General features: G+C 48.7%; 1 protein-coding gene and 1 long non-coding RNA gene across 2 annotated transcripts in view; one reads left to right on the top strand and one right to left on the bottom strand.

The window, feature by feature from the left end:
* LOC142069942 (uncharacterized) overlaps nucleotides 1–26,248 on the top strand; it is a 250,602-nt gene that overhangs the window by 9,927 nt on the left and 214,427 nt on the right. The window lies entirely within an intron of this gene.
* On the bottom strand, nucleotides 10,254–20,911 carry TSTD1 (thiosulfate sulfurtransferase like domain containing 1). Its single transcript, XM_048828665.2, has 4 exons — nucleotides 20,774–20,911; nucleotides 13,142–13,264; nucleotides 11,212–11,374; nucleotides 10,254–10,568 (listed from the first exon to the last, which is right to left on the bottom strand). Exons 1-4 carry the CDS (start codon nucleotides 20,883–20,885, stop codon nucleotides 10,514–10,516), a joined length of 453 nt encoding a protein of 150 aa, XP_048684622.1. The 5' UTR covers nucleotides 20,886–20,911; the 3' UTR covers nucleotides 10,254–10,513.

Here is a 26,248-nt window from a genome sequence, read left to right as displayed (position 1 = left end):
CTCTACATTTCTGAGAATTTATTAATATGTCAAATCTTGTATTTAATGCAAAAATAAATAATATTTTAGCGAATTTTTTTTTTCAATTTGTGACGTGGGATCAAGATGACCCACTCCGCAATTTTGATAAGCAATAACTCAGCTGGAAATTCATGTAGAGCGGAGATCTCGCGAGTTGATACGTGTCAAACGGTCATTTTAACACACATCACAGGTAGATGATCAAGAATCGAGTGAATACTGTAGAAAATTGTGTTTCTTGGTGCCAAAGAATAAAGAATAACGTCTTTCAGCATTATAAATCTAAAATGTGAGTATCTTTAAGCATTATTAAACCTTAGCGTTATTATCAGGCTGTATAATTATGAACTTTCCTTTGTCATAACTGGTTCACATGTAATAAATAAGGTCCATAAAAGAAAGTAACAGTGTTAATGCTTAATAGGCTAAGAAAGTGATGACATCACACTCTAAGCGGGTAACCATGAGGAAGGGGATTACTTTCCAAACAACCGGTGTCACGTTATAACGTCGAAAAAAGTCATTTTGTTTCCGTGTAAACGCTGTAACTAACTGGTTTAATAGGTAAGTGAGTGTGTGTTACTAATCGGTGACCCTTTAAGCAGTGAAAAGACATGTTGGGATGGCTGCAACGTGGTTTAAATCACCAACCATGTGGTATGTCAGCCATCCTTAATGCTATAATGCTTGCAGTCGGGAGCACAGTACGTAACAATATTCAAATGCCCCATGGACGGACAAACCGAATAATTAAGCCTCTGTTTAAAAAAAAAGCTTAAAAAACATTAAAAGGAAAAAAGGGGCAAAATGTTTCCCAGTTTACCCAAAACCTCAGCCTAGATCTGCCCTTGGTATTTGGTGGAGCCGATTGCATGATTTGCGTAGGGCACCAGTTGCTGGCAGCTAGTCTAGGGCCGCCCCTGCATAGGTAATCCACCTCCCCGAGAGGCAGGGAAGAATTCTTCTGTCAACCTAGTGCTGTCTACAAAGGGACTTAGGTCGGCTTATCAATGCCGCTCAGGGGGGTGGATTTTTCACACCCCTAACCGACATAATTTTCTAGCGTAGACAAAGCCAGAGCCTCCTCTCTGCCCCACAAATGAAAGATGTTAAAGCCACGATCTGGTGTGCAAAGCTTTGGTTTAGTCTACTCTTAAATCTTATACTAGCATAGCTATGTTGGTCAGGGCTATGAAAACCATACACTTTAGCAACCTAGTTCTGTCCACAAAACCCCCAGGGTAACCACAGCAGTGCTTCTGTCGGCCCGGCCAATGTCATTTGGGGAGGGGGTGTCCTTACACTGACAGAACTCCTCCTTCTGTCCCCATATGCTGTGTCTACACTCGGGGGCTATGCTGGCATAGGGTCTGTAGCAGGCTGTGTCCACACTACAGCGCCACAGCTGTGCTTCGGCAGTGAGGACACTTCCCCCGTCAACAGAAGGGGTTTTCCATCAACGTAGTTAGTCCATCTCTTCAAGAGGCAAGTATTGTTTCACCGACCTAGCCACATCTACACATCTACCTAGGGTGGTCAGGGGGTGACATTTTTCCAAGCCCTGAGCAACATAGCTAGGTCAATTTTAATTTTTGAGTGTAGACCAGGCCTTAGGCATCACCCTGACTATACCGATATAAGCTCTACGTCTCTCGTTGAGGTGGGTTTATTATGTTGGCATAGCAGGGGAGTTACATCGGCAGGAGGAGCATTTCAATATCTACACTTCCACTGTTTTGTTGACAAAACTGTGTAGTGTAGACAAGGCCTTAGAGTATGTCTACACTACGGAGGCTATACCAGCATAGTTATGCCGGCATTGTCTGCTAGCGTAGACACAGCCTACACTGGGCTTTTTCTGTAGGGTCATGTCTACATTACAAACCTTGGTCAGTGCAAGTTACATTGTTGTATAGCATATGCATACTTGCTGTTAGGGGGCTTATTCCTTCACCCACTTACTTCCCTGGTCCTTCTCGCATGAACAGAGAGCAACAATACCCGAAGTCCAAAGGTGCAAACAATTCGATGTTTATTGGGGTGAACTTCCAGCAAGCATGATTCCAGTTTCCTTCCTTAGTATCCTCCTTCCCAGCTCTGACACCACAAAGCCTTACACCTGTGTCCCTGTTCCCATTCCTGCCCTTAGCCAAACATGATTCCAACTTCCTTACTCCCATTCCCTGTTCCCATTTCCCCCTTTAGCAAAACATGATTCCAATTTTCTTACCCCCATTCCCTGTTCCCATCTCCCCCTTTAGCAAAACATGATTCCAATTTTCTTACCCCCGTTCCCTGTTCCCATCTCACACACCCACATGCCCACCCCCACCCACACCCAGTCACTTCCTCATTGACTACAGATTATATAGTAAAACTTGAGTTCTGCTTAGCTATACCTTAACCAATCATTTTCCTGAAATTTAACTAACCAATCCTAACATGTTGTAACATGATTATGTAACCAATTATATCCCACCACCTTAATTAGTTTACACCCAGCAAAATTAATTATACAGCAGACAGGAACAATCACAGAAGCAGACAGAGATTATACAGACAAACAACAGCAAAGTGGGAACTATAATGACAAAACAATACAGAAGTGAGGATTTCACATCCCAGCTATTGATAAGTGAGTTCTTGCCAGACAGGATGCTATCAAACTAAGTTTCCTTTTACATTTTCTAGGCACTTCCCTTTCTCTGGAGGTGATAGGAATACAATCCTGTCCTGATAGTGCCTAACAGCCCAATAGCACCTTATTTCAATGTGACTAGTTTGGAATGTGAGGATGTGACCGTTCGCTTCCCAGCTTATGGCTGCCTCTGCTGCTTAGCCAAAAGCCTGAGCCTAAGCACAGGGCCACAAACTGTCACAGTAAGAGAAGGCCCTTACACTGGCAGACAGTGGTTTTGATTCTTTCTTTCTTTTATACCTCTATCACTAGCCAAGTGATAAGAATACACCTAAATTCTTAGAGTATAGGCCTTTACAGACAGGCCTGAATATCTATATCCTAACACTCCACCCCTTTTTTTTTTTTTTTCTTTTGGGATCCTCCTGCCCAGGTATCCCTGGAAAAGCATAGGACATATGGCGACACATTTCCTGATAGGGCCAGGCATCAAGGTGGAAGGTGTCGATATTCCATTTGTCCCACTGCCCCTTGTGTAGTATTGTGCCCTGCACCTTCTCTCATACGGGCATACCACACCTATTCCAATTAGTGTTCCAGACTTCCCATTAGAGTGGGCCTGAGAAGGTTGGGTCCGGGTTGTCTAGTACACTGCAGGGTTTGGAGGGCTTATTACATTCCTAATAGGTTATCTCCCTATGCAACGTAACACAAGTACAGTTAACAATACAAAATCCACAGCAACACCGAGTCCTGACCACTGCAGTATGGTCCAACATCCGAGACACCCCCAAAATACTGCCTCTCTTCCTTCGATGGGGTCACGATCTTGTGTCCAGTTGCTGGCAGTTGCAACAAGCTGCTCCTGCAAGTTTTGTATGCTTTTGTCCATATCACAAGTCCATTGAATGTTCACAGAGAAATGGGATATTGTCCAAACCAGCTTGACCACTTGGTATGGAATCAGGCAGTAAACCCTGGCTTATTCACAGCAATAAGATTCACAGATCCATTTGTGCACCAAAGTCCATATAGCAGCATGTAGAAGGGTGTAGTTTGGTTATGGGCTGGTGTAATTGTGCCCCCAGTAATATGTACATTCCCAGCAAAACACCTTATACACAGTACATCCAATTGTCCACCCCTTGCATAGGCCATTGATCCTGCTCCTCTATAGTCATAGGAGAGGGGCACATCCAAACATCTTCTATTGATTTACACTATTTTACACACCCCTCCATTAATTCCCAGTGAGCTCCTCCCCTTTTCATTATTTCCATAGGGCTTGTGGGGGCCACCTTAGTTGCCATTCCATTTCCAGGTACCACGGTAGCTATTACACAGGTGCTGGCCTCCTAGTTGAGAATTTGCTTTCCCATACACATCTTCCCCCCCAAGGCCAGCCTTTGGAAGCCATCCCCCACCCACATCATGAGGTTTTCTGTTCATTAAAACACAACAATGCTAGCAACAAGACAAACACCACAGACAAACAACACAAAACATAGATCCATGGTATTCTGGGTTATTTTTCCCGCTGGCGCCAGCTTGCTTGTAGAGTGTCTGAAAAACAAAAGAAACAATTTCCTTCCCCATGGTGGGGACAGATTATTGCTTAATAATAATACCACTTTCTTTTACAAATGTCCTTGCTACTTGCAGGAAAAACAGAAAAATTACCTCCAGACTGTCCTTATTTTGTTCTATAGTCAGGCTAGTGAATTACCTCACTCACTGGTCATTTATGAAATTCATGAGATGGTGTACCTCAGTTTCCCCTCAGTTTCCCCTCTTGTACAACAGACCAAGTTTGCAATAGTTTCTCTGCTGTACCAAGCTTTAAATTTATTCTCAGGTAATAGCTGAGACACAGCTTCAGATTTTAGCACTGTACACACACACACACACACACCCCTTAAGGTTAACCTGTCCCCCTTATTTTCAGGCTTGACTTGTTTTTTTCACCTCCCTTTCCTGAAGGGCCATAATCTGAGTCTTCTAGTAGCTTGTTTGCTGACCAGATGTATTCAGTTATTTGCAGCTCCTTTGTGCCCATCAGCTAGGTAATTTGCATTTACACACAGAGGCTTACTAGCTTGCTTTTGGATCCAAAGCTGTTAGCAGCTCAGACACTGTCTTAAAAGGGAAGCATTTTACTTCCACCAGAGTTCTGATTACTTTCCACTTTCATCTCCTGCTCCAAAACACAGCGATCTGAAAAAGAAAGCACAACCTATTGTGGCTCCTTTTGGAGCCCTATTAGGATTTTAATGAAGTACCATGTTTTATTTGCATTTCTTTTACTCCTTTTCCAATATACACTGCACATGTCCTGGGAAAATGCAAATTCCTTCCATATAGTTTAACCTCCATAACATCATATTAGCCAAATTAATTTTACACAAGGTATAACTGCCTCCCCCATGCCTACAGAGTTTTCATGCAGAACCCACCAAAGCAACAATCTAATCCCCCAGAGCCATCCCAAGGCTCAGTGTTCCCATCATTCCTCCCCTTTTCCTTTTCTTTTACCTGTGCACACACACACAAAATTCTGTTTTGCCTAACATCCCTTGCACTGTGATTATTCTTTTTTACACAACTGTACCCCGATTACACTTCCATCTTGTACAACTAGACACAACTAGGGGCAGCCAAGTTAAGTTCCAAAAGAAACCTCTTCCATCCTTTCGTGATTTTGATTACATTACCCAATAGTCAAATAATTTTGCTCAGATTCTCTCTCTGCCTGCTGCCTGCAGCAGTCCCTTATAGACCATTTCTGTGGGAAATTCTATAGTCATATATTGGAATTGGAAAAGGTTCAGAAGAGGGCAACAAAAATGATGAGGGGTATGGAACGGTTTCCGTATGAGGCGAGATTAATAAGACTGGGACTTTTCAGCTTGGAAAAGAGACGGCTAAGGGGAGATATGATTGAGGTCTATAAAATCATGACTGGTATAAAGTAGATAAGGAAGTGTTGTTTACTACTTCTCATAACACAAGAACTATGAATGACAAAGGACCGGATTAGTCAGTGGCAGGACTTTCCACTGCCCCCTAGTCCAGATAAACGGTTAAGGCGAGGCATCTCAACATTTATAGACTGAGACCAGCAATCTGGGATAAACAATTTACGTGTTTCATGACACGTTTGTAACCTCCCTTTTTACCTTTCTCCGGTTTCAGACAAAACGTCCCTACTCACTCCCTGTCTTTGTACTTTACTCCTGAGGTTTCAGACAAAATATCCCTCTTCATCCCTTCTGTTAAACCAGCTTATCATGTGCCAGGCGGGGGTGTTCTCGTGCTGGCCTGCTGGAAGCTGGTTACCTACTCGGTGTGGTTTGGCAATGCTAGAAATACCAGTGCCGACTTCATGAACTGGACACTGATTTGCAGGCAAGCGCCTGCTTTTGTCAGGGCCTGATTTTTGCTGATTTTGGTTCAGGCCTCAGGTCTTGTACCAGGCCCATGCTTCAGGCTCTCTTTCTACTACGTTAAGTTACAATCACAGCAGAAAGTGCAAGTTTCAAAACTCCCCTCCCTTATTCCCATAAAATGTTGTACTCAGACATGATGCTGATTGTGATGATCAGCTTTGGAGCGCCTCTCTCCAGTCCCTGCCATGGCGAGTACAGCCTTCCAGGGGCCAGGCTGCAGGGAAAAGGAAGAGGGCAGTATGATTTTTGGTTGTATGAAACAATAACATTTTGGTCCCTATTTCTGCACTGAAACTTGGCATGGTTTTCCACAGGCAGTGGTGATTTCAGCTGATAGCTCGCTCCTGAGGTAACAAAGGCGCAGCACACAGCTGCTGCTGGTGTCCCCAAACTGCCTGGGTTTGTGTGTCACTAGCCTGTTCACTGCAATGGTGCCAGCTGAATTCATGGCCGAGTGGCATGGGAAAGTGTCCTACTGCAGAGGAAGAAATAAGGCCGCTACCCTAGAAACCTGTGGGAGAGGATCACAGATTACTTCAGTGAAAGTTTCATCAAGATCTGTCAGGAGGCTGCATGGGACATCCCTGTGTACATAAACAACCCCTCCCCTGCCTCCCCTAACCCAGCAGAAGGAAAAGCTGATGCCAACTCTCTTTTGTTGTACCTCTTCCTCTTCTCATACAAGTAAAATGATGAAAAGTTGATACCTGTATCTTGGTGACTTGGAGCTGGGCTGGGCACCGTCTTTACATTGAAACATTGCTAGGGAAAATGCGTGCACACACTTACACAAGGTTTCTTCCCCTTCAGCAAGCTCATTCATGCTTGCCTGATGGGACTGACTAGACCAGTGGTTCTCAAACTTTTGTACTGGTGACTCTTTTCACATAGCAAGCATCTGAGCATGACCCCCCCACCTTATAAATTAAAAACACTTTTAAATATATTTAACACCGTTATAAATGCTGGAAGCAAAGCAGGATCTGGTCTGGAGGCTGACAGCTAACGACCCCCCATGTAATAACCTCGTGACCCCCTGAGGGGTCCCGACCCCCAGTTTGAGAACCCCTGCGCTAGACTGTGGCAGCGTCTCACAGTGGTGCTGGCTCACAGCAAAGCTGCCTTCCCACTGGGTCTCCCCCTCTTCCTCCCACAGCAGGTGTCTCTGTCTCAGGCTCCTCCAAGGTATTTATGGTGGCCTGCGGGTTGCAAATAGAGCACGCAGCTCATTGTAAAAGCTGCAGGTCTGCGGCTCACCACCAGGTCGATTGTTGGCCTCCCTGGCCACGGGGTCTGCCCTCTGCAGTTCCTTCACTTTCATCTGGCACTGCTACAGGTCCCTGTTGTACTCCTCTGTCTGCATCCCCCATGCAATCTGCCCATAGATATCCACAGTTCCATAGCTCTGCTTGCACCCCACAGGCCCAGGAGATCCAATAGCTCCAGTCTGCTCTAGACCAGAGTGTATTTGGAGAACGTAGCCAGCATGCTCAGGTGGGCAATTGCACACAACAAGGGTGAGCTGCTAGGTATGCTCGCCCAGCTGGGCAATCAGGAAAAGGCATTTCAAAAATATGTGGGGTGTTTTAAAGAGACGGGGCACAGGGGGAGTTGCTTCCAGTTTCTGTGGGCTGGGCCATGGAATTCACAACTGTGACCAGAGCAGCCACTGTTGGACATTGTGAGACAGCTGCTGGAGGACTGTGCCTTTTTGCACTTAACTTAAACCTGACTTAAGCTAAATCAAAATAAGTTGCTCTTAAACTGAAATAAAAGCATCCACAGAGAGGTCTGCAGCGATTTAACTCAATCAGTTTCAGACAAAGCCTTAAGTTAAACCACTGCAGTTTTCTTGTGTAGACAAGACCTTAAACTGTAGCTTAAAAAGAACCAACTTCTCTGTGCTCTGGAGTTGACTGTTCCCCACGGCCCTCTGGAGCAGAGCCTCCGAGTTGCTGTGATCAGCTGCCAGGTGCCACCCGTTGGTTGCATTCCACTTCCCATGATTGCCAGGATGTGACAACACACGTGGATTATTCAGAACAACTCCAGGGGATGCTTAGCATGCTCTAGACGAGGGTTTTTCAATGGATGGGTCACGACTGTCCTGGGAGGTCAGGAAAGGCCAGCAGTGGGGTCATGAGGCATTGAAAATGTTACTTCAGTCTAAACCAAAGAAAAGTCTTGCTCCCCTGATCCGCACACATCCTGGCCCTTCAAGATCAAGTATTCTCCACCCTCCCACACATCAGTTCTATATGCTAAGGGTAGGTCTATGGTTAAAACCCTACAGCAGTATCACTTCAGTGTAAATACTCACGACAGCACTGGAAGGGGTTCTCTCCACGCTGGATAATCCACCTCCCTGAGAGGTGGTAGCTCGGTCAACAGAAGAATTCTTCCATCCATCTAGCTCTGTCTGCACTGGGGGTTAGGCTGGCATAGCTACATCTCTCAGGGGTATGGATTATCTCTAGCGTGGAGAGAAACCCTCCCACCCTGCCAAAGAGACCTAGTTTTGCCAATGCATGTTCTGCATGCAGGCCAGCCCTAAGCATGGTCAGAAATGAGACATTTTTTATTGTTATTGGGGAGGTTGTGCGATTTTTTTAATGTGAAGAGGCTGAGAAACACAGCTCCGTACAAAGACTTTAAACATATTTAATATAATATCAGACCTGGCTAACCCTGAACAATTTCCTTTGTTGTCTTGCTGCCATCACATATGTCCCAACCCCTTATCAGAGCCAGGTACTACAGCAGAGGAAGCACCAGGGAGCTCTCTTTTCCAGGTGTGGCTGCAGAGAAAATCCCCCGTGCAGAGGTGGCTGAGGGGCACCCAGCATGCTATAGAAATAGCAGGCTACAGATGGAAGCGGCAGATGCAGGTGGAGAATGAAGTGGGGTAGCAAAATGACCATCACATCCTTGAGAGCTGAGGACTTACCCCATGGGAAGCATATGGATGGGGTCCCAGATTCCCAGGAGAGATGGGGAAGATGGAGTGAATAGGGGGGTTCAGATATCTCCCCACCCCCAATAAAGTGCCTGAACCCCCCAGCTGCTATCAAGGGCAGGGGAGTGACTACATTTGGAGCAGGTGAGACACTGTTATACCAATAAAATAAAAACCAGCAGGATCTTATTAAAGGGAATAAGGCAAAATGCCACATTTATTGTGAATACAGAAAGAATCACAGTAAGCAGTTAGTTATAGCTATAACATTCCATTCAATTTCGTATTTATTCACACACACACACACACACACAGGTTCTGCAAGGTTGTTATCATAGTTACCAGCCTTAGACTTGCTCATGCCAAGCCACTGGCCAGGTGGTCTGGACACAAGGAGGGAGCAGGGCTTTGTCAGATGCTCATCTGATGCTCCTGGAAGTTGGTTTGCAGAATCAGACCCCAAAGTTCTCAGTTTCTAGAGTCCATTTTTATAGGAATTTATTTATTCCTATTCATTCCTATGGGAATTGCTTCATCATAGAATCATAGAATATCAGGGTTGGAAGGGACCTCAGGAGGTCATCTAGTCCAACTCCCTGCTCAAAGCAGGACCGATCCCCAATTAAATCATCCCAGCCAGGGCTTTGTCAAGCCTTTGTCAATCAGCAGATGGCACATTCCTGACAGCTCCATGCTGCCAGATGTTATCTTGTTCTTGAGTTCTCCCATCCTTGAAGCTGTTGGGTGGATTCCAGTCTGCCCTCCGGGGGTCCTCTGGTTATTTCCACTTGACACCTTCTTCGGCCCATCGAAACTGGATTCTTAGGCTGACACCTCCCTGATCATTCATTTATTATCCACACCAAGCATCCATCCACATACATCCTCTATCTCTATTTTAATCACAATTGTTAAAAAAGCGAAATGAAAACAACAAAAGGGCCGGGAGTCTCTGTGTGCTGTTTCTGTTGTTAGTTGTTACAAATTATCGCTTTGAGTCTCTCTGTGTGAGTAGTTGTTGTTACAAAGTATTGCTTTGAGAACAGACTCTGTCTTAGGATGTACTAACACAATTAGCAGCTTGCAAGTTTCACACAGAGAGGGAGAGAAACAGTAAAAATAAAAGACCAAAACCCAAGAGACCTCTTAATTAGTAATACCCTGGAATTTAAACTATGGGGAATCAAACTCATTTGTGATTTTAATACAGAACTTTAATATGCTCCAACATAACAAGTGGTCTGGAAAGTGAGACAGAAAGCAGAGTGGCAGCTTCTCAGACAGGTGCCTTAGCCAAGAGCCCACCAGGACCCAGAGTGTTCCCATCCCAGCATCAGGTGTCAGCAGCAATGCGACGACGTTGCAGCAAGGAAGTGAAGGAAGAGTCCTCAGGGCAAAGCAGCTGCTAGGCGTGGAGGGACAGACACCAGCCCTCGGGGAGTCGTTCCCACTTCACTTCCCTTCCTTCTCAGACCATTCCTTGTAGCCGCCTGCATAGTTACGGGCCCTGCAGAGACAGGAGGTGACATGTGGCTTCAGAATAGGAGATGGGAGGGACTATCCACAGCTAGACGGACCCACTGCCTCTGGAGTGGAAGAGTCAGACCCAGCCCAGCTGTGACTGCCCAGGGGCCAGAAACCCAAGTGGGACCAGAACATCAGAGCGGGAGCTGTGCCCAGAACTTTGAGAAATAACCTGCCCCCAGCACAGGGTCATATGGATGAATTTGAAGGGTCCCTGAGGAACCAAGGTAGCTGTGGGAACATCCCCTATGGGGTTAGCTCGGAATTATTCTGTCCTCTCTCTCGGTAGCTAACCAAAACTTTGTCTCTCTGGCCCCGGTGAGAATCTGGAGTATCACCATCCCCTCCAGGGGGTTTACTCTGGAATACACCCGTATAAGCAAGATTGGTGCCGAGGGATATCTGAGCCCTCTTCTTCTCCACCAGACCCAACGATTTCTCCATTAATAATGCTATACGTGAGAGTTTAGGGGGTCACTCAGAAGGGCTGGAGTCGATAGGACCCAGGGCATTTTAAGCACCCTACAGCCCTTGCCTCCAAACCCACAGAGTCCGTGGTACGCTCACAATGTCCCGGAGGGTCTGGTGACCCATGATAGAAGAGCCCGGGGGAGGGGCAGGCTCACTTGGCGTAGCCGAGAGTCATGGCGATCTCTGTGGCCTGAGCCCCTCTCCTGCCCATCTGGCAGTGGAAGATCAAGTTCTCGTCATCCATCCGTGGCTTGTCCACACCATACTTCATCTTAAACGTCTCAGGGTCCATCTTCAGGGCTTCCTCGACTTCTGCCACTGGGTGGGGAAAAGAGAGAGAGATGATTGCAATCAGCAGTGCTGGTGTATCACCCTGGGAAAGGGTGTGTCACATCCCCACTAGATGGGGATGTGACACTAGCTAGTCCGCTAGAGGATAAAAGCCTACTGCTGCTACTAGCTGATGGAGTGACTCCTTTAGCTCAAGTGGTAGAGGTCTGTATCTTGATGCTGAAGTTGCGGAGTTAACCCCTGCTGATGATGATTGTGGATGATTGCTACACTGCTCCATAAATACAGGCGATGATGCTCTTATGCAAGTCCCACACGCTTTACAAAGGGATACAAGCTATCACTTTTCGCACTTCTGAAATGCAGCACCCCCTGTGGTGGAACACAGCAACTGACCAAGACATGGAAACACTGCACGTCCATTTAGGACAGGAAGTGAAGTAGAAGCCTGCATCCGTTTAAAACCATCAAGGTAGTTTAAGGAAGGCGAGAACTCCCCGATGTGGAATTTGGCACAGGTTACATCCTGTTAGGAGTGCTAGTAATAATGTAGAATTCAGGCCTGTATTTCTACCTGAGATAGAATTTTAGGTCGTTTGCCCACTTAATTTTTGATACGTTTATATTCTTATTAATATGTGTAAACAAAGGACAAAGACACTATGCATGTTGCTTCTGCCTAGCTAGTTAGGTTTGTTAGTATAATGGGAACAGATAAGAACAGTTAAAGTGTTACTGGGTATAATGAAAGTATAATATACGAGCACACACATAAGACTGTCTCAACTTCTATCTTAAGCCAAGGTCAAACAACTAGTCGGGAGGGGCAAGAGGGAATTGGGTGAAAAAGGTATAAAACCCTAAAAGACCAAAAAAATAAAATGCCTGTCCCTGACCGTAGCACAACCTCACTCCTTATTCCTCCCACTGAATACAAAAGAGGTGGGACAAAAACCCCAGACTCATGGCCCCCAGAACAGAACATGACCATAAACTGTAAGGGATGGGACCCAAAGCGTGCAGTTCAGGTATAATTCTGTCTGCTAAAGTGGAGAGAGAACGGGACACTGGGAAACAAGGCTCTGTAGTGTCAAAGTTATTGACATGCTGCCTTAAAACTAACCCCAATAAACATTGCATTGCCTGCACTTCTGGTCTGCTGCTTTCTGTCTGCATGACAAGAACCAGGGGAAGGGGTGAAGGGAAAGCCCTCTAACACACCCATCTCTTTGTGCACACATAGGATCTTTAATGATCCAGCTTTGGCCTCATGTCACTTCCCCAGCACAGCACCCCTGGCACGCTGGAGAGCAGGGAGGAAAGAGCGACCCCTGCTGAGTTACTAATTCCACTTTCTCCAGCGCTCTAGTGCTACGGATCAGGAACAATGGGCCTGAGTCCTTGCAGCTGACCTGGGGCTGGCTGGCTCAGCCCTCAGGCAGGCTAAGGAGCCCAGCTGAGCTGTGGCAGAATCACTTGATTGGCTGGCTCTTCCATTGGCTGCAAGGAGACTACGGATCTGCATTTAAACTCAGCGGCAGGTCACTGACTCCTCCATGCTTCTGCCCACAGCTGCGATCGCTTCTGTGCCCACCTTGTTTCCAGTCCTGCTCGGTTCCTGACTCCAGCTTTGACCCTGGGCTCTGACTCCTGGTTCCTGACTCTGGCTCTGACTGCTAGGCCTGACCGCTCACGCTCCAGTCTGTGAAACTACGTTTTGCCCTCTGCAGTGGGGGGCAGTCCCTCTACATGCAATGGAAGCCCTGGCTGCTGGCACCCACAGCAACCCCTCACCTGGAATATTGACTGAGTTGGCGATATGGCCGTTCGCCACCTCCCCCGGCAACCGCACGTCGATAATCCGAGCCTTCCCGCCGGTGACCAGTGCTTTCATGTCCTTGTGGGAAATGATGTTTCCTTTGTGGAAAGCAGAAACCAGCAGTCACTTCCTCTGCTCCCTCGCAAGGCTCCTCCCCCAGCAACCAGGGCAAACCCCTCTGCTCCCCCCATTACAGGGAAGAAGAGTCAGCGGGTCATCCACAGGCTGCAGCAGACCAGCCCCTCACATGATCTAGTCTTCTCCCCGTGTGAGATGATTCCTAGCTACACCAAGGCCCTGTACAATGCTCTCTGTGAGAAACTGCCCTTTATACTCCTTTACACCACCAGGGCCACTGCTGTATAAAAGGGCCTTTGTGTAAATCAGAATTGTGACAGATATGACAATCTCTTCGGCAAAGCTGGAATTACGTTAAACCCGACTGATTTAAGCTTAAGTATTTGGGGAGTCCAGGGTATTGACAATGCCATTGTTTGTGTACTATTGTGGGATTGTATGGCACTTCTCTGGGAGGATAGCCTTGACTAATGCAATTTCTGGAAGATATTAGAAACTTAGGGGACCTTTTGTGACAATACATGGGAAGTGGATTTCGCAGGAAATACTTGGAGGCTTAGGGAAATGTAAATGACCCACCTCCATCTGTCCTTTAGAAGCTGGACTTTGAGCAGAGATCTGTTGTCTGGTGCATTACCTCTTCCAGGTCATTTCAAATAACTCAACTGGATAAAGGAGTGACTCTCAGTGTTCTCTTCTGAACAAAGAGCGTGATGAACTTGACACAGTAGAGAAACCCCTGGGTGGGGCTAGGAAGGGCTGCTCCTATCAGAGCCTACGTTGGAGGGGGTAATCTCTGATAAGTTTATTAGCAGGTCTGTAGGTTTTTTTAGTTGTTTTTTCATATGTTTTCTCTGCAATGCTTTTACCTTAATTAATAGGCTCGTGTAGGAAGAACTGCAGTGCCTAATTCATGGCAGTTCAGGGCCCCAGCACCTCCGGGCTTGGCAATTCAGGGCCCCGGCACCTCCGGGGTTGCTGCATTAGTTACTAAAGTAAAAAAAAATTGCTCGAGCTCCAGCATCTAATTGCTTCAGCCCCGGCATCTCTTTCATTACAAATTAAGCACTAAAGAACCAGGCGGTAACTTACACTTGAAGCAAATACATTGTTATTAGTCTCTGAGGGAAAAGCCAGCAGGCCTGCTTGGACAGACTAACACAACACAGGGAAGGCAGGGAGCTACAGCAGCCTGGAGAGACGCCAGCCAGCAAGGAGGGAGACCTGTGTCTCCACCGAAGAGAGATAACAAGATAACAACCGGGGGAGCTGGAAGTCAGAGCAGGTGCCCTTGCTGAGCCAGTGAGGTGCAGGTGCCCTGAACCGTGACAAGATTCAGGCCCCTTGTCTTTAGTAGGAGTCACTCGTGGGCAAAGTCCGGCCTCTGCAAGGCAATGGCAGAGTCGGTTTGTTCCTTTAACCATTGATTTTCTAGACACAGGATTCATTTGCTCCTGACATGATGGAGCAGGGTTCAGGCTGTGCAAGACACCGGGGGGATGGAGGGGGGAACATGCCAAATTCTGCTCTTGTTCACACACTGTAAAGCTGGGTGCAACCCCTCTGACTGCTGCGGGCTATGTCCAAGGGCAGAGAGAGAGAGGTGCTAGAGATGGGCCTGGATACAGAGCATGGAGGTGAATTTTCCCCACAGCTGGCCCTGGGCCTGTAGACACGGCCTCGTCCAGCACTGAGGGTTATTATGGGGGGATCTCCCAGCATTGCTCCAGCACCTGCAGCTTTGTCTCGACAAGGGGGAAAGGTTTAAAAAAAGCAAGGTGGCAGCTCAGCCCATTTGAAACCCCACCCAGTGTGGATGCAGCTTACCACCTCCACAGTCACATCAGCAGGTCGTGCTGTAGTGTAGACCTTATCTAGCCAAGGGGCTCTACACACACGAGTTGTCCCAGTTTAACGATGTCAGTCCAGGCAAGGGAATAAGTCACCCCAGTAAGAGGCACCCTCACACCAGTATAACTGCACCCGCAACTGGGATTGTGCCAATATGACTATCCGTAAAAATAAAAATCACACCCCCACTCCCGCACCACCTCACAGCAGTTATACCAGGACGTACACTGCATAGATAGGAAAAACACACTGTTTTCCCTACTGAGTTTAGCTCAACAGAAAACCCCATTTAGCACCAACGTAGACACAGTCTAAAGCCTTCAGCTCAGTTTGAATAGGTCAAGTTACAGCCTCAGCGTAACGCTCTGTATCTCAGGGGACGCCCTATACCCCCATGTTCATCTTTATAAAATGATTGTGTGGTATCCAATGCAAAGTTTGTTTGCAGAAGGCTTATGATGCACTGAGCATGGTTGTTACAGTGATGTTATAGTCATTGTTACAGTAATGTTATAGTGAGGTTATAATTTCATGTATATAGTTATGAGGCTGAAAATTTATCCTCATGGCTTAAAGCAAGCCCAGGCAAAAAGTCTCCAAGAACAGAAAGGCAGTTCACACCTCATCAGGGCATGTATGGGACAAACCCAGCCCAGCCTCACAGGCACAAAGGATGTTGGCCTAAGCAACAACAAAAGGATCTATTAGACTCTCCAGTGAGTCACCCCTCCTTCCTTTGGTCAGTTTGGGACTGCAATGAGGTAATGCTCACCTGACTCTGGCGCTGGGGGAAGCAAAGCCAAGAGGGAAGAAAGAACGTGATAAAAGGGAGACACGCTTGCCATGCTCTCTCTCTTCCACCTACAGACATCACACCAAGCAACTGAAGCACTGATCAAAGGGGAGAGCCTGGCTGAAGAGCAACCAGCCAGCCTGTGGTGAGAAGCATCTAAGTTTGTAAGGGCCCTGAAAGTGTTAAGATCATCTTAGAATGCGTTTTGCTTTTATTTAATCTGACCAAATCTGAGTTGTTATTCTTTGATTTATAATCACTTAAAATTTATCTTTGTAGTTAATAAACCTGTTTGTTTATTTTATCTGAAGCAGTGCGTTTGGTTTACAGCATGTCAGAGACTCCCCTTGGGATAACAAGCCTAGTACATATCAATTTCTTTATTAAATTGACAAACTCATATAAGCTTGCAGCATCAGTAGGCATAACTGGACACTGCAAAACGGAGGTTTCTGGGGTTGTGTCTGGGACCACAGATATTGGCTATTGTCATTCAGCTGCACAATCCAAGGAGCAGCTTGCATGCCAGAGGCTGTGCGTGAACAGCCCAGGAGTAGGGGTTCTCACAGCAGAGCAGGGTAAGGCTGGCTCCCAGAGTCAAGGATTGGAGTGACCTAGCAGATCACCGATCCAGATAACACCAGAGGGGATTGTCACACTCAGCTTTAACCCAACCAGTTCAGCATGTGCTACAGGTCAATTGCTTTGACCTGATTAGACTGTTAGACGAGTTAGTTCGACTGAGCCAGGTAACTCGATCCAACATCCCACTTTTAAATCCTGATCTGGACACGGCCATAGGAGGATATGCCACTGAAAGCAGCCCTGCAGTCACACCCTACGCACAGTTGTGATAAGCTTTGTACAAAATGCCGTGCAAGGTCTCATTTGAAAACTGATAACTTGCTGGTTAATGACATGGTGAAATGTGTGTGGCAACACTGTCATGAAATCCCCGCAAGGAGATTATTAGCACACCTCCAAAACTATCCAGCCCTGCCTAGGCAACAGTTGTTGAACAGATCTGTCCTCAGAGGAATGAGTGTTTACATAGAAGTAATAAACAGGGTCCTTGAGACAGCCATGGGGGAACAGGCAGGAGACAAAGCAAATTTAAACCTCAGCAAACGAGTAGAAAGGGCACAGAGTCTCCTTCGCCCCCAAACTCCCGGTCGATCGCCACCTTTACTGTTTGAATAAACTTTGCTTGGAGGAGTAATCATCAGAAGATTGATGGGACTATAAAAGAAAGAGACAGAGAACCCCAAGTTCTCTCTCTCTTTCCACTAAGACAAAGGCACCAGCACCTTCTGGCCTGGGGGAGAGATCCTGACCAAGAAAAGGATCGGTCACCATCTGGCTGGAAGACTGGGGGTGAGAAAGACCATCTTAACAAAGCTTTGAACCAAAACTTAATCTAGTAAGCTTTAGAGGGACAAGGTGGGTGTGGTATTGGACCAACAAGACCTGAAGAAGAGCCCTGCATAAGCTTGGAAGCTTGTCTCTCTCACCAACAGAAGTTGGTCCAATGAAAGCTGTTACCTCCCCCACCTTGTCTTTCTACTATCCAGGGACCGACCCAGCTCCAACACCGCTGCATACACCAATGGAAGATGAAGTTTTCACTTTTATTTGCTTGTAGCCACATCCAGCTTTATCGCTTGTCCTTGAATTCACTTAAAATCCCACCTTCTTTTGTGACCAAACTGGTTTTATTTTTTAATCTCAACCAACCCAGTTGGTTTAGTTTAAACTGAACTGTTCGACAAGTCCAGTGAAAGTAGCAAACTGTTGAATATTGACTGTACAGGAACAACGCACCATTAATATCTGAGCTGTCCAGGAGAGGTCTTTGCAGTGCTGAAGACAGGCTTTTGGGGAAAATTCAGGACTAGGAGTCTGCTGACGTACTAAACCAAGGCTGATGGAAGCCAGAGTGTGACGGGTGCGTTGCTGGCAGGCTGTTGGATCAGGGCTGCAACTATAAACACACTCAAGGTGTGACTTGTAGGCTGGTTGGGAGCAGCCCAGGCTGGGAGCTACAACAGCAAAGCATGGTGAGGCAACCCCAGGTTGCACAGTAGGTGGGTGACACAACCCCTGGCTGGTCTGGATTGCATCCTGGGATCATAGGGACATTAGGGGCAAAACTGCATCTACACTGGTGTTAGACAGTGTTTCAAATTGAGCTTGTTACCCAAGGCAGCCAGCCCCATTTATAAAAGTGCCTTTTCCCCTCGTCTGGACAGGTGTACCCTCACAGGTATTTTACAACTGGGTTATGAAGCCTGGCTTTGCACAGGATTAGATGAGGTGACCGTCTACACTCGTGCCACCCCTCCCACCCCCCAATGGCCATGGCAACGCACTTCTCCTTATCCCTGGAAAGCACCCAAGGAATGTTATTGTTTCATTTAAAAAGCCAAATAACTCAGAGCTAATTACTACTTACAGCAGAAAACAGCAATTCCTAGCCATGGGTGATACAGGCGACCGCTCAGTGCCTCTGATTCTCCACGGTCATTACTTACTGGCGGGATCTCCCAGCTGGAACATACAGCACACACGTGTGTGTGTGTGAGCCCGCTCCAGCCATGTGCCTGCCATGAGTGCACTCACCAGCAGAGCCTTGCAACTGGACCCAAACCTGATGGAACCTGACCACCAGTGTCAGGGTTGGGTCTGAAAACAATCTGACCCCCTGGGGCTCAGGTCAGGCAGTCTCTGATCATCTCCTCCCACCTGTGGGGTGGGCACGGTGGTGCCTGCCAGCCCCACTCCTGCCAGCCTCTGCCACTTGGCTGTGCTGCGTGTGTGCCGACAAGTCACAGCGTCTCACTCCGCCACACCCACAGCGCAGCAAGGCCCTGGTGGCCGGCAGCAGCAGGGGACACAGCCATATCTGTGCTAAAGCCACAGGCCGGAGACCGGAGACAGAACACAGGCATGGGAAGCAGGAAGTCCACACCAGACCAACCTGCAAGGACGAGGTGGTCATGGTGCTGGCAGAGGTTTGGGGAGAAGCATCAGGTTCAGGTTAGGTGGAGTCTGAAAATGACTCAGGATAGGTTCAGGTCAGCTGAGCTTTGAAGCTATGCCCTTACCGGGGCTAGGATCTGAAGGGGTGATGTTAGCACATTAACTATCAAGTTCTAGAAGTCTGGAAGGCAGTGTGCTGGCTTTAACACGTGTTAGGCTGATTGCATTAAAGTTTAGGAGGGAGGCTAGGGTTAACCTCAACCAGCTAACACGTGTTGAAACTACAGCTTGCATTGTCTACACTAACATGCGTTAGCTGGCCAATATATCCTAACTAACACTTTCTTTCCTAGCAAAGACAAGGCCTAACTTGGCTAGTTTCACACACACACTGCTCTGTCTAGAAAAGACGTTTTAAATGTGTTAGTGAATGCCATGTCTGTCGACTCTAGTCTAGACAACACCAGTGTTGCATTAAAAAAAGAGCAGGAAATTTACACTCAAAATGTAATTAAATGGTGTACAAAGCTTCATTTTTACAGAAGAGTTTAAAAAAAAGTTTGTCTATGAAAGTGGGGAGGAAAGAGTGTGTTTGGGGAGAGCAGAGAATAGAATCATAGAATCATAGAATATCAGGGTTGGAAGGGACCCCAGAAGGTCATCTAGTCCAACCCCCTGCTCAAAGCAGGACCAATTCCCAGTTAAATCATCCCAGCCAGGGCTTTGTCAAGCCTGACCTTAAAAACCTCTAAGGAAGGAGATTCTACCACCTCCCTAGGTAACGCATTCCAGTGTTTCACCACCCTCTTAGTGAAAAAGTTTTTCCTAATATCCAATCTAAACCTCCCCCACTGCAACTTGAGACCATTACTCCTCGTTCTGTCATCTGCTACCATTGAGAACAGTCTAGAGCCATCCTCTTTGGAACCCCCTTTCAGGTAGTTGAAAGCAGCTATCAAATCCCCCCTCATTCTTCTCTTCTGCAGGCTAAACAATCCCAGCTCCCTCAGCCTCTCCTCATAACTCAATACGAACAAAGGGCTAGCTTCTGAGAGAGCCCCACATCAGAGAGCCCCAGGGTTCAGACACCCACCTGAGAAGTTTAAATCCCTTCTCCCCCTCAGGTGGAGGGGGGACTTGAACCGCGGGTCTCCCACATCCCAGGTGGGTACTCTAACCGCCAGGTCAAAAGTCATGAGGGAGGTCATTCTCCTCCTTCTCCAGGAGCTCACCTAGAGGGGCCCGATCCGGCACACATGATCTCAGCACACTTATGGGATTGGGCCCTGCAGGTGAGTTAGGTGGAAGAACCCCCTTGTGCATCACTGGGGGGCGGAGGCGTCCGGACACCTAGCGTGGGGCTGCAGCGCACGTGCCTAAAGGCAGAAATTTAGGCACCTAGGGAACATTTACTGCACAAATTTCTGTGCTAAGGAAGTCTAGGCAGAGACCTCTGAGTGGGGGCTTTGTGACCCAGCCTGGCCTGACTGAGATTTAGGCTCCTGAAATAGCAGTTTGGTGCCTAAGTACGTCGGTGAATCTAGCCCCACAGCCGTAGGGAATGAAAAAGGCCCTGAGCTCAGGGGGATGCAACGGATGGAAATTTACAGATTCTCCTCGCCCACAAAGCCTCGTGCTGGCCCCCTGCAAATAACACAACCGACCCCGGGTGAGCGGCTGAGCAGGAGTCTGCAAGGTCGTTACAGACGGTCCTGTCCAGCCCATCCGGGGGGTGGGGGGGGTGAACCAAGGGGCGGGGGTCCCAGCCCCCCACCCAGCCAGGATCGTGCACACGCGATTCCCTGCCCACGCTGCTATGGGGCAGCTGCCTCCAGGGCTCTGCCCCCCTCCAGGCCCAGCTCCGGGAGGCCCCCTCTGGCGGCCAATGGGGGGGGGGCTCCGTTACCTCTGTCCATGCCGCCCGGCGCCGGGGTGCTGCTGACTCGTGCCAGCCGCAGGGACCTGCCCGCCTGTCCTAGGAGCGTCTGCAGCCGACACACGGACCGGCTCAGCGGCATTGCTCCATTCACCGGGCGGGGCGGGGCGGGGCGGCAGGCACCGTCCACAAACTCCTCTGCCACCCCGGCAGCGTTGGTGGCTGGCCAGGTTCGGTGCCCCGCCAGGGACAAACCACCCCCCAGAGGGGACCCGATCCTGCTCCCCCCACGGGACGGGAGACCGTGGTCATTTTCCTGTTGGTTTGGCTGGCAGCCGGGCTGGGCCCCTCTGGGAGGCTCTCGGGTGCTGTGGGCCAGGAAGAGACCAGAGCGCCCTGGGGCAGAGCCTAATAATGAGAAAACAGGGACTGATCCCCCCCACACACACACACGCTGCCCCCCCCGGGTTCTCCCCCAGCCGTGCAAGGCGGAATGATGGGCACCATCATTTACACGAGCATAAACCCAGTGTAACCTGCTGCAGTCCTGCTTCCAATGTGCTGAGCCAGGGAATGGGGACTCTGGCCCTGAGCCAAGGAGGACATCCTGATTGGGATTTTCAGCTGAGCCAAAGGGATTTAGGCACTTAAGCCCCTTTGAATCGGGGCTGTTTACTGCCCAGGGGACGATTCGTTATTTAGATTGTAAATTTTTTGGTGCAGGGATTGTCTGCTGCCCTCTGGTAAGATGGTGATTGGCACTATGGAGGCTCAGTTCTCGGTTGGGGTCTGCATGGCACTCAGCACTACGGGGGCCCGGTTCTCGGTCGGGATCTGCGTGGCGTCCGGCACTACGGGGGCCTGGTTCTTGGTTGGGGTCTGCGTGGCGCCTGGCACTACGGGGGCCCGGTTCTCAGTCGGGGTCTGCATGGCACTCAGCACTACGGGGGCCCGGTTCTCAGTCGGGGTCTGCGTGGCATCCGGCACTACGGGGGCCCGGTTCTCGGTTGGGGTCTGCGTGGCGTCCGGCACAGCGGGGGCCCGGATCTCGGTTGGGGTCTGCGTGGCGACCAGCACTATGGGGTCCCGGTTCTCAGTCGGGATCTACGTGGCGTCCGGCACTATGGGGGCCCAGATCTTGGTCGGGGTCTGCGTGGTGTATAGCACTACGGGGGCCCGGTTCTCGGTTGGGGTCTGCATGGCGTCCGGCACTACGGGGGTATGGATCTCAGTTGGGGTCTGTGTGGCGACCGGCACAGCGGGGGTATGGATCTCAGTCGGGGTCTGCGTGGCATCCAGCACTAAGGGGGCCCAGTTCTCGGTTGGGGTCTGCGTGGCGTCCAGCACTACGGGGCTCGGTTCTCGGTTGGGGTCTGCGTGGCGTCCGGCACTAAGGGGGCCCGGTTCTCGGTTGGGGTCAGATCTCCCCTAGGCTCTGCTGGAGTAATATTAATGAATGCTGAACAATTAGACTTTAGAAAATCCCAGTTTGACCCACCCCTCGGCACCGTTACAGGGGGTGTAAAGTGAGTGACCCGGGCCGGGTGAGCACTCGGCCCTACCAGCCCCCCAGCCCCGCAGGGGAGGGGGAAGCGGTGTCAATCCCTCCCCGCGGGTGCTGTATCGTCCAAAGTCGCCTTCGCCGTCTACGTTTGCAGAAGGGGTTTGGAATTTTACCCCTGTCCCTGAGGGATCCTCCCCCTGGCCCTCCCAGGAGGCCCCGCCTGCGCGTGGCGGGAGAATGCCGAGGAGCAGGTTCCTCCCGTGCGCAGCCGGGCCATCGGGTCGGCGCCATCGGGGCTGGTCGGGCCCTGGCTCTGGCGGCCCGCGGGCTGCTCTTCCCGCCCGCCGCGGGGTTTGCCCAAGTCTAAAGCAGCTGGGGCCCGGTATTACCCGAGCCGGGGGGAGCTTTGCACAGAAGAGCTTGGCCCGGGATACGAGCCAGCTCCTGCTAACCGCTTCCTGCATCGTTTTAACTGAGCCGCTGCCAGCAATAGCTAGATAAGGAGCGTGGGCTGGTCCTCCGCACTCCTGGATTCTAGTCCCAGCTTTGCTGCGTAACCGGGATAAAGCCATTTTCCTCTTTGTGCCTCAGTTTACCGTCTCACCCTTCATCTGTTTCGATTGACTTCTTTGGGGGCAGGGACTGTCTCTGTGCAGCGCCAAGTACCAGGGGTCCCCCTCTCTGCTGGAGTCCAGACCTGCTCATGTTATACAAATAATAATCCCTGGCTGTTATCAGTAGATCTCAAAGTGCTTTACAAAGGCTGTAAGTGTCCTTATCCCCATTTCACAGATGGGGAAACTGAGGCACAGAGCAGCACAGCGACTCACAGAAAGTCACCCAGGCAGGCAGTGGCAGGGTTGGGAATAGAACTCAGGTGTCCTGCTTCCCTGTGCTTTAGTTATGGTCAGTGCAGGGAAATCTGAGAACCCCAGCTGAGCCCTAACCTTCCTTGTAGAAACTGAGAGAGCCAGGTAAAAAAATGAACACATCAGCCTTCGCATCAAAGCCAGGCATGTTAGGGAAGGGCTGGCCCTTTAAACAGGCCACAAGAAGGTTGGCAAGTGGTAGAATAGAGGACTGGACGGCTAATGGGTTCCAGATACACATTTATCTATCTATCTATCTGTCTATACATCCCTTCTATCCATCTATCCCCATACACTCCGTATATCTATCTGTCCCCATACCCCCCCTCTATCTATCTATCTGTCTATACATCCCTTCTATCCATCTATCCCCATACACTCCGTATATCTATCTGTCCCCATACCCCCCCTCTATCTATCTATCTATCTATCTATCCCCTTACCCCATCTCTCTTTCTCTCTCTCTCAGTGATTCTCAACCAGGGGTACACGTAGCCTTGGGGTATGCAGAGATCTTACCGGGGGTATATCAACTCATCGAGATATTTGCCTAGTTTTACAACAGACTACATAAAGAACACCAGCAAAGTCAGTACAAACTACGATTTCATAGACAATGACTTGTTTATATTGCTTGATATATTATACACTGAAATGTAAGTATAATATTTATATTCCAATTGATTTATAATTATATGGTAACAAGGAGAAAGTCAGCAATAGGAAAAGGAGGACTAGTGGCACCTTAGAGACTAACCAATTTATTTGAGCATAAGCTTTCGTGAGCTACAGCTCACTTCATCGGATGTGGTATTTTTGTATTTCTGAGTGGTAACCGTGTTAGTCTGTATCAGCAAGAAGAACGAGGAGGACTTGTGGCACCTTAGAGACGAAATAATAATAATAAAGAAATCTGTTAGTCTCTAAGGTGCCACAAGTCCTCCTCGTTCTTTTTGTATTTCTATGTCTGATTTTGTAAGCAAGTAGTTTTTAAGTGAGGTGAAACTTGGGGGTATGCGTGACAAATCAGACTTCTGAAAGGGGGACAGTAGTCTGGAAAGGTTGAGAGGCACTTATCAATCAATCAATCTATTTACCTTCCTATGTAAAGCATTCATAAGGGCTGAGGTTTTCTAATAATCGGTCTTTCGTTACAATTACTGTGTAATTACCTACCATGCACAACAGAGCAGGGTAAATGAGACTCAGGCTCCAATGTTACCAGCTTTGCCCGTTACTTTGGGGTACAGTCATTTATTAGGGTGACTCTTCTGGGGAGGTCGGGGGGGGTCTGTAATTCTATCCGTGCACTGCTTGTGTCACTCGTGTTCTCATAGGGAGCTCTACTTCTCCCTGCTGCAAGTCCCTCCCAGTGGAGCCATCCTGCAGGACCTAGGTTCCCAGAATCTCAATCTCTCTCTCTCACACCCACACCCACCACCGCCTCTGAGAGGACCGGGTTCATCAGCACTCCCAAGCTGATCCCTTATGTCCCTGGATGCAGCAGGCTGGGTCAAGCAGCATTTCCCAGCTGTTACCCTCATACGTCCCAGGTTCAGCACGTCCCGATCCCCACTTTCACGTTACAATTGTTCTGGGCGTAACCCACTTGATGAGCAAATCCCACAGGATGTTTGGTCGCTGCAGGGATCTTTTCTCTTAGGTACGAAGAGCGTTGCTGCAAAGTGAATGAGGAAACCAAAAAACACCCACGAGGAGGAGAGAGAGAAGCAACCAGCTTAATAATGCAAGTTATTTATTGCCAGGTAATAACCATACAAAGTGAGCCAAACAAAACAGGTTTCAGAGTAGCAGCCGTGTTAGTCTGTATTCGCTGTAGCTCACAAAAGCTTATGCTCAAATAAATTTGTTAGTCTCTAAGGTGCCACAAGTCCTCCTTTTCTTTTTCCAAACGAAGCAGTTATAATATTAAATCTAACTTACAGTTGATTATACAAGTCAGGTTTAGAAAACTATAACTGATCACACACGTCAGGGTCAGAAGGCTACACCTAGAGAGAGAGCGAGAGAGAGCTGGGTTCTGAGCACTCCGTGAAGCTTGAATCGATCGGGGGTCCCAGGTGGTGGTAGCTGAGGGTCTGGAGTGCTGGAGACAGGCAGAGCCCCCACCACGATCAGTCAGGAGAAGATGAAGTCCCAATAGAACTGATGCAGATTTTGGATCCAGGCATCAGAACACTTACTTCAGCATGGGTCAGGGTTTTTGTAGGGAAAGAACAATGGTTCAAGGGAGAAGACTAGATTTGTTTATGGGTAAACTGATGGCTCAAGAGAGTATGCCAAAGTTGTTTTGTTCAGGGTAGACAATAGGAACTGCTCATTCCTGGCTATGGGCAGTGTTCCTTCCAGGGAGCTCACAATGCAATTAGGCAGCTTCAGTATTTTGGATACCAATAAAGGATTTATTACTAGAATTGGTCTGATAACTGCTGAGCTGGGTGTGTGCGGGCGTGGGTTCATTAACACCTGGAGCAGAGATCCCCCATCATGCAGTGCTTCCTTGCTTTTCTGGTCCCAGAGTTCAGTGCGGTTCTTGCCTTGGAATTTCTGTTCTCCATTCTGTATGCTAATAGGGATGCCTCCCTGTCCCATTTTTAATGCAAATGAGGCTAAGGGAGTAGCCTTAATCCTGTCACCCTTGTCCCAGGGGTTTAGGTGAGTCTCCCACGGCCTTTTCAGTTTTTCTTCTGATTGGTTTTGGTTCAAGCAGAGGCTGGGGGTGGGGGTGTCCTTCATGAGTCAGACAGGCTGGATACTGCACCCTGGTTCCCCAAGAGCACAGAGCTGACAGGTAACACTAAAGTTAAGTGTACACTAGAATTTTTACTCCAGTGTTCGCTAAATGCTAATCCAGACACTGATAAATGTTCGGTCAAGTCACAGTTAGGCCTTGTCTGTACCCAAACATTGAACTGCTTTAACTGTAGCAGGCATAGGCACCGACTCCATGGGTGCTCCGGGGCTGGAGCACTCATGGGGAAAAAATGGGGCAGCCCCCCTATCAAAATCTCCCCCTTCCCGCCAGTGGGCCCTGCCAATCAGCACTTCCCACCACAATCAGCTTTTTTGCCGTGTGCAGGAGGCTCTGACGGGGGATGGGGAGGAGTGAGA

This window comes from Caretta caretta, chromosome 24, assembly GCF_965140235.1.
Source record: "Caretta caretta isolate rCarCar2 chromosome 24, rCarCar1.hap1, whole genome shotgun sequence".
NCBI classification, from domain to species: domain Eukaryota; kingdom Metazoa; phylum Chordata; order Testudines; family Cheloniidae; genus Caretta; species Caretta caretta.
The sequence above is the reverse complement of the archived record's forward strand: the minus strand, read 5'-3'. Positions and strand labels throughout refer to the sequence as shown.

Excerpts from the sequence above, each read along its gene's own strand:
- TSTD1 (XM_048828665.2), bottom strand. The coding sequence starts at position 20,885 with ATGCCGCTGAGCCGGTCCGTGTGTCGGCTGCAGACGCTCCTAGGACAG. Across the intron at positions 13,265-20,773 it reads GCCGGGCGGCATGGACAGAG|GAAACATCATTTCCCACAAG; the intron begins GTAACGGAGCCC and ends CTTTCCACAAAG. Across the intron at positions 11,375-13,141 it reads CAACTCAGTCAATATTCCAG|TGGCAGAAGTCGAGGAAGCC; the intron begins GTGAGGGGTTGC and ends TTCCCCACCCAG.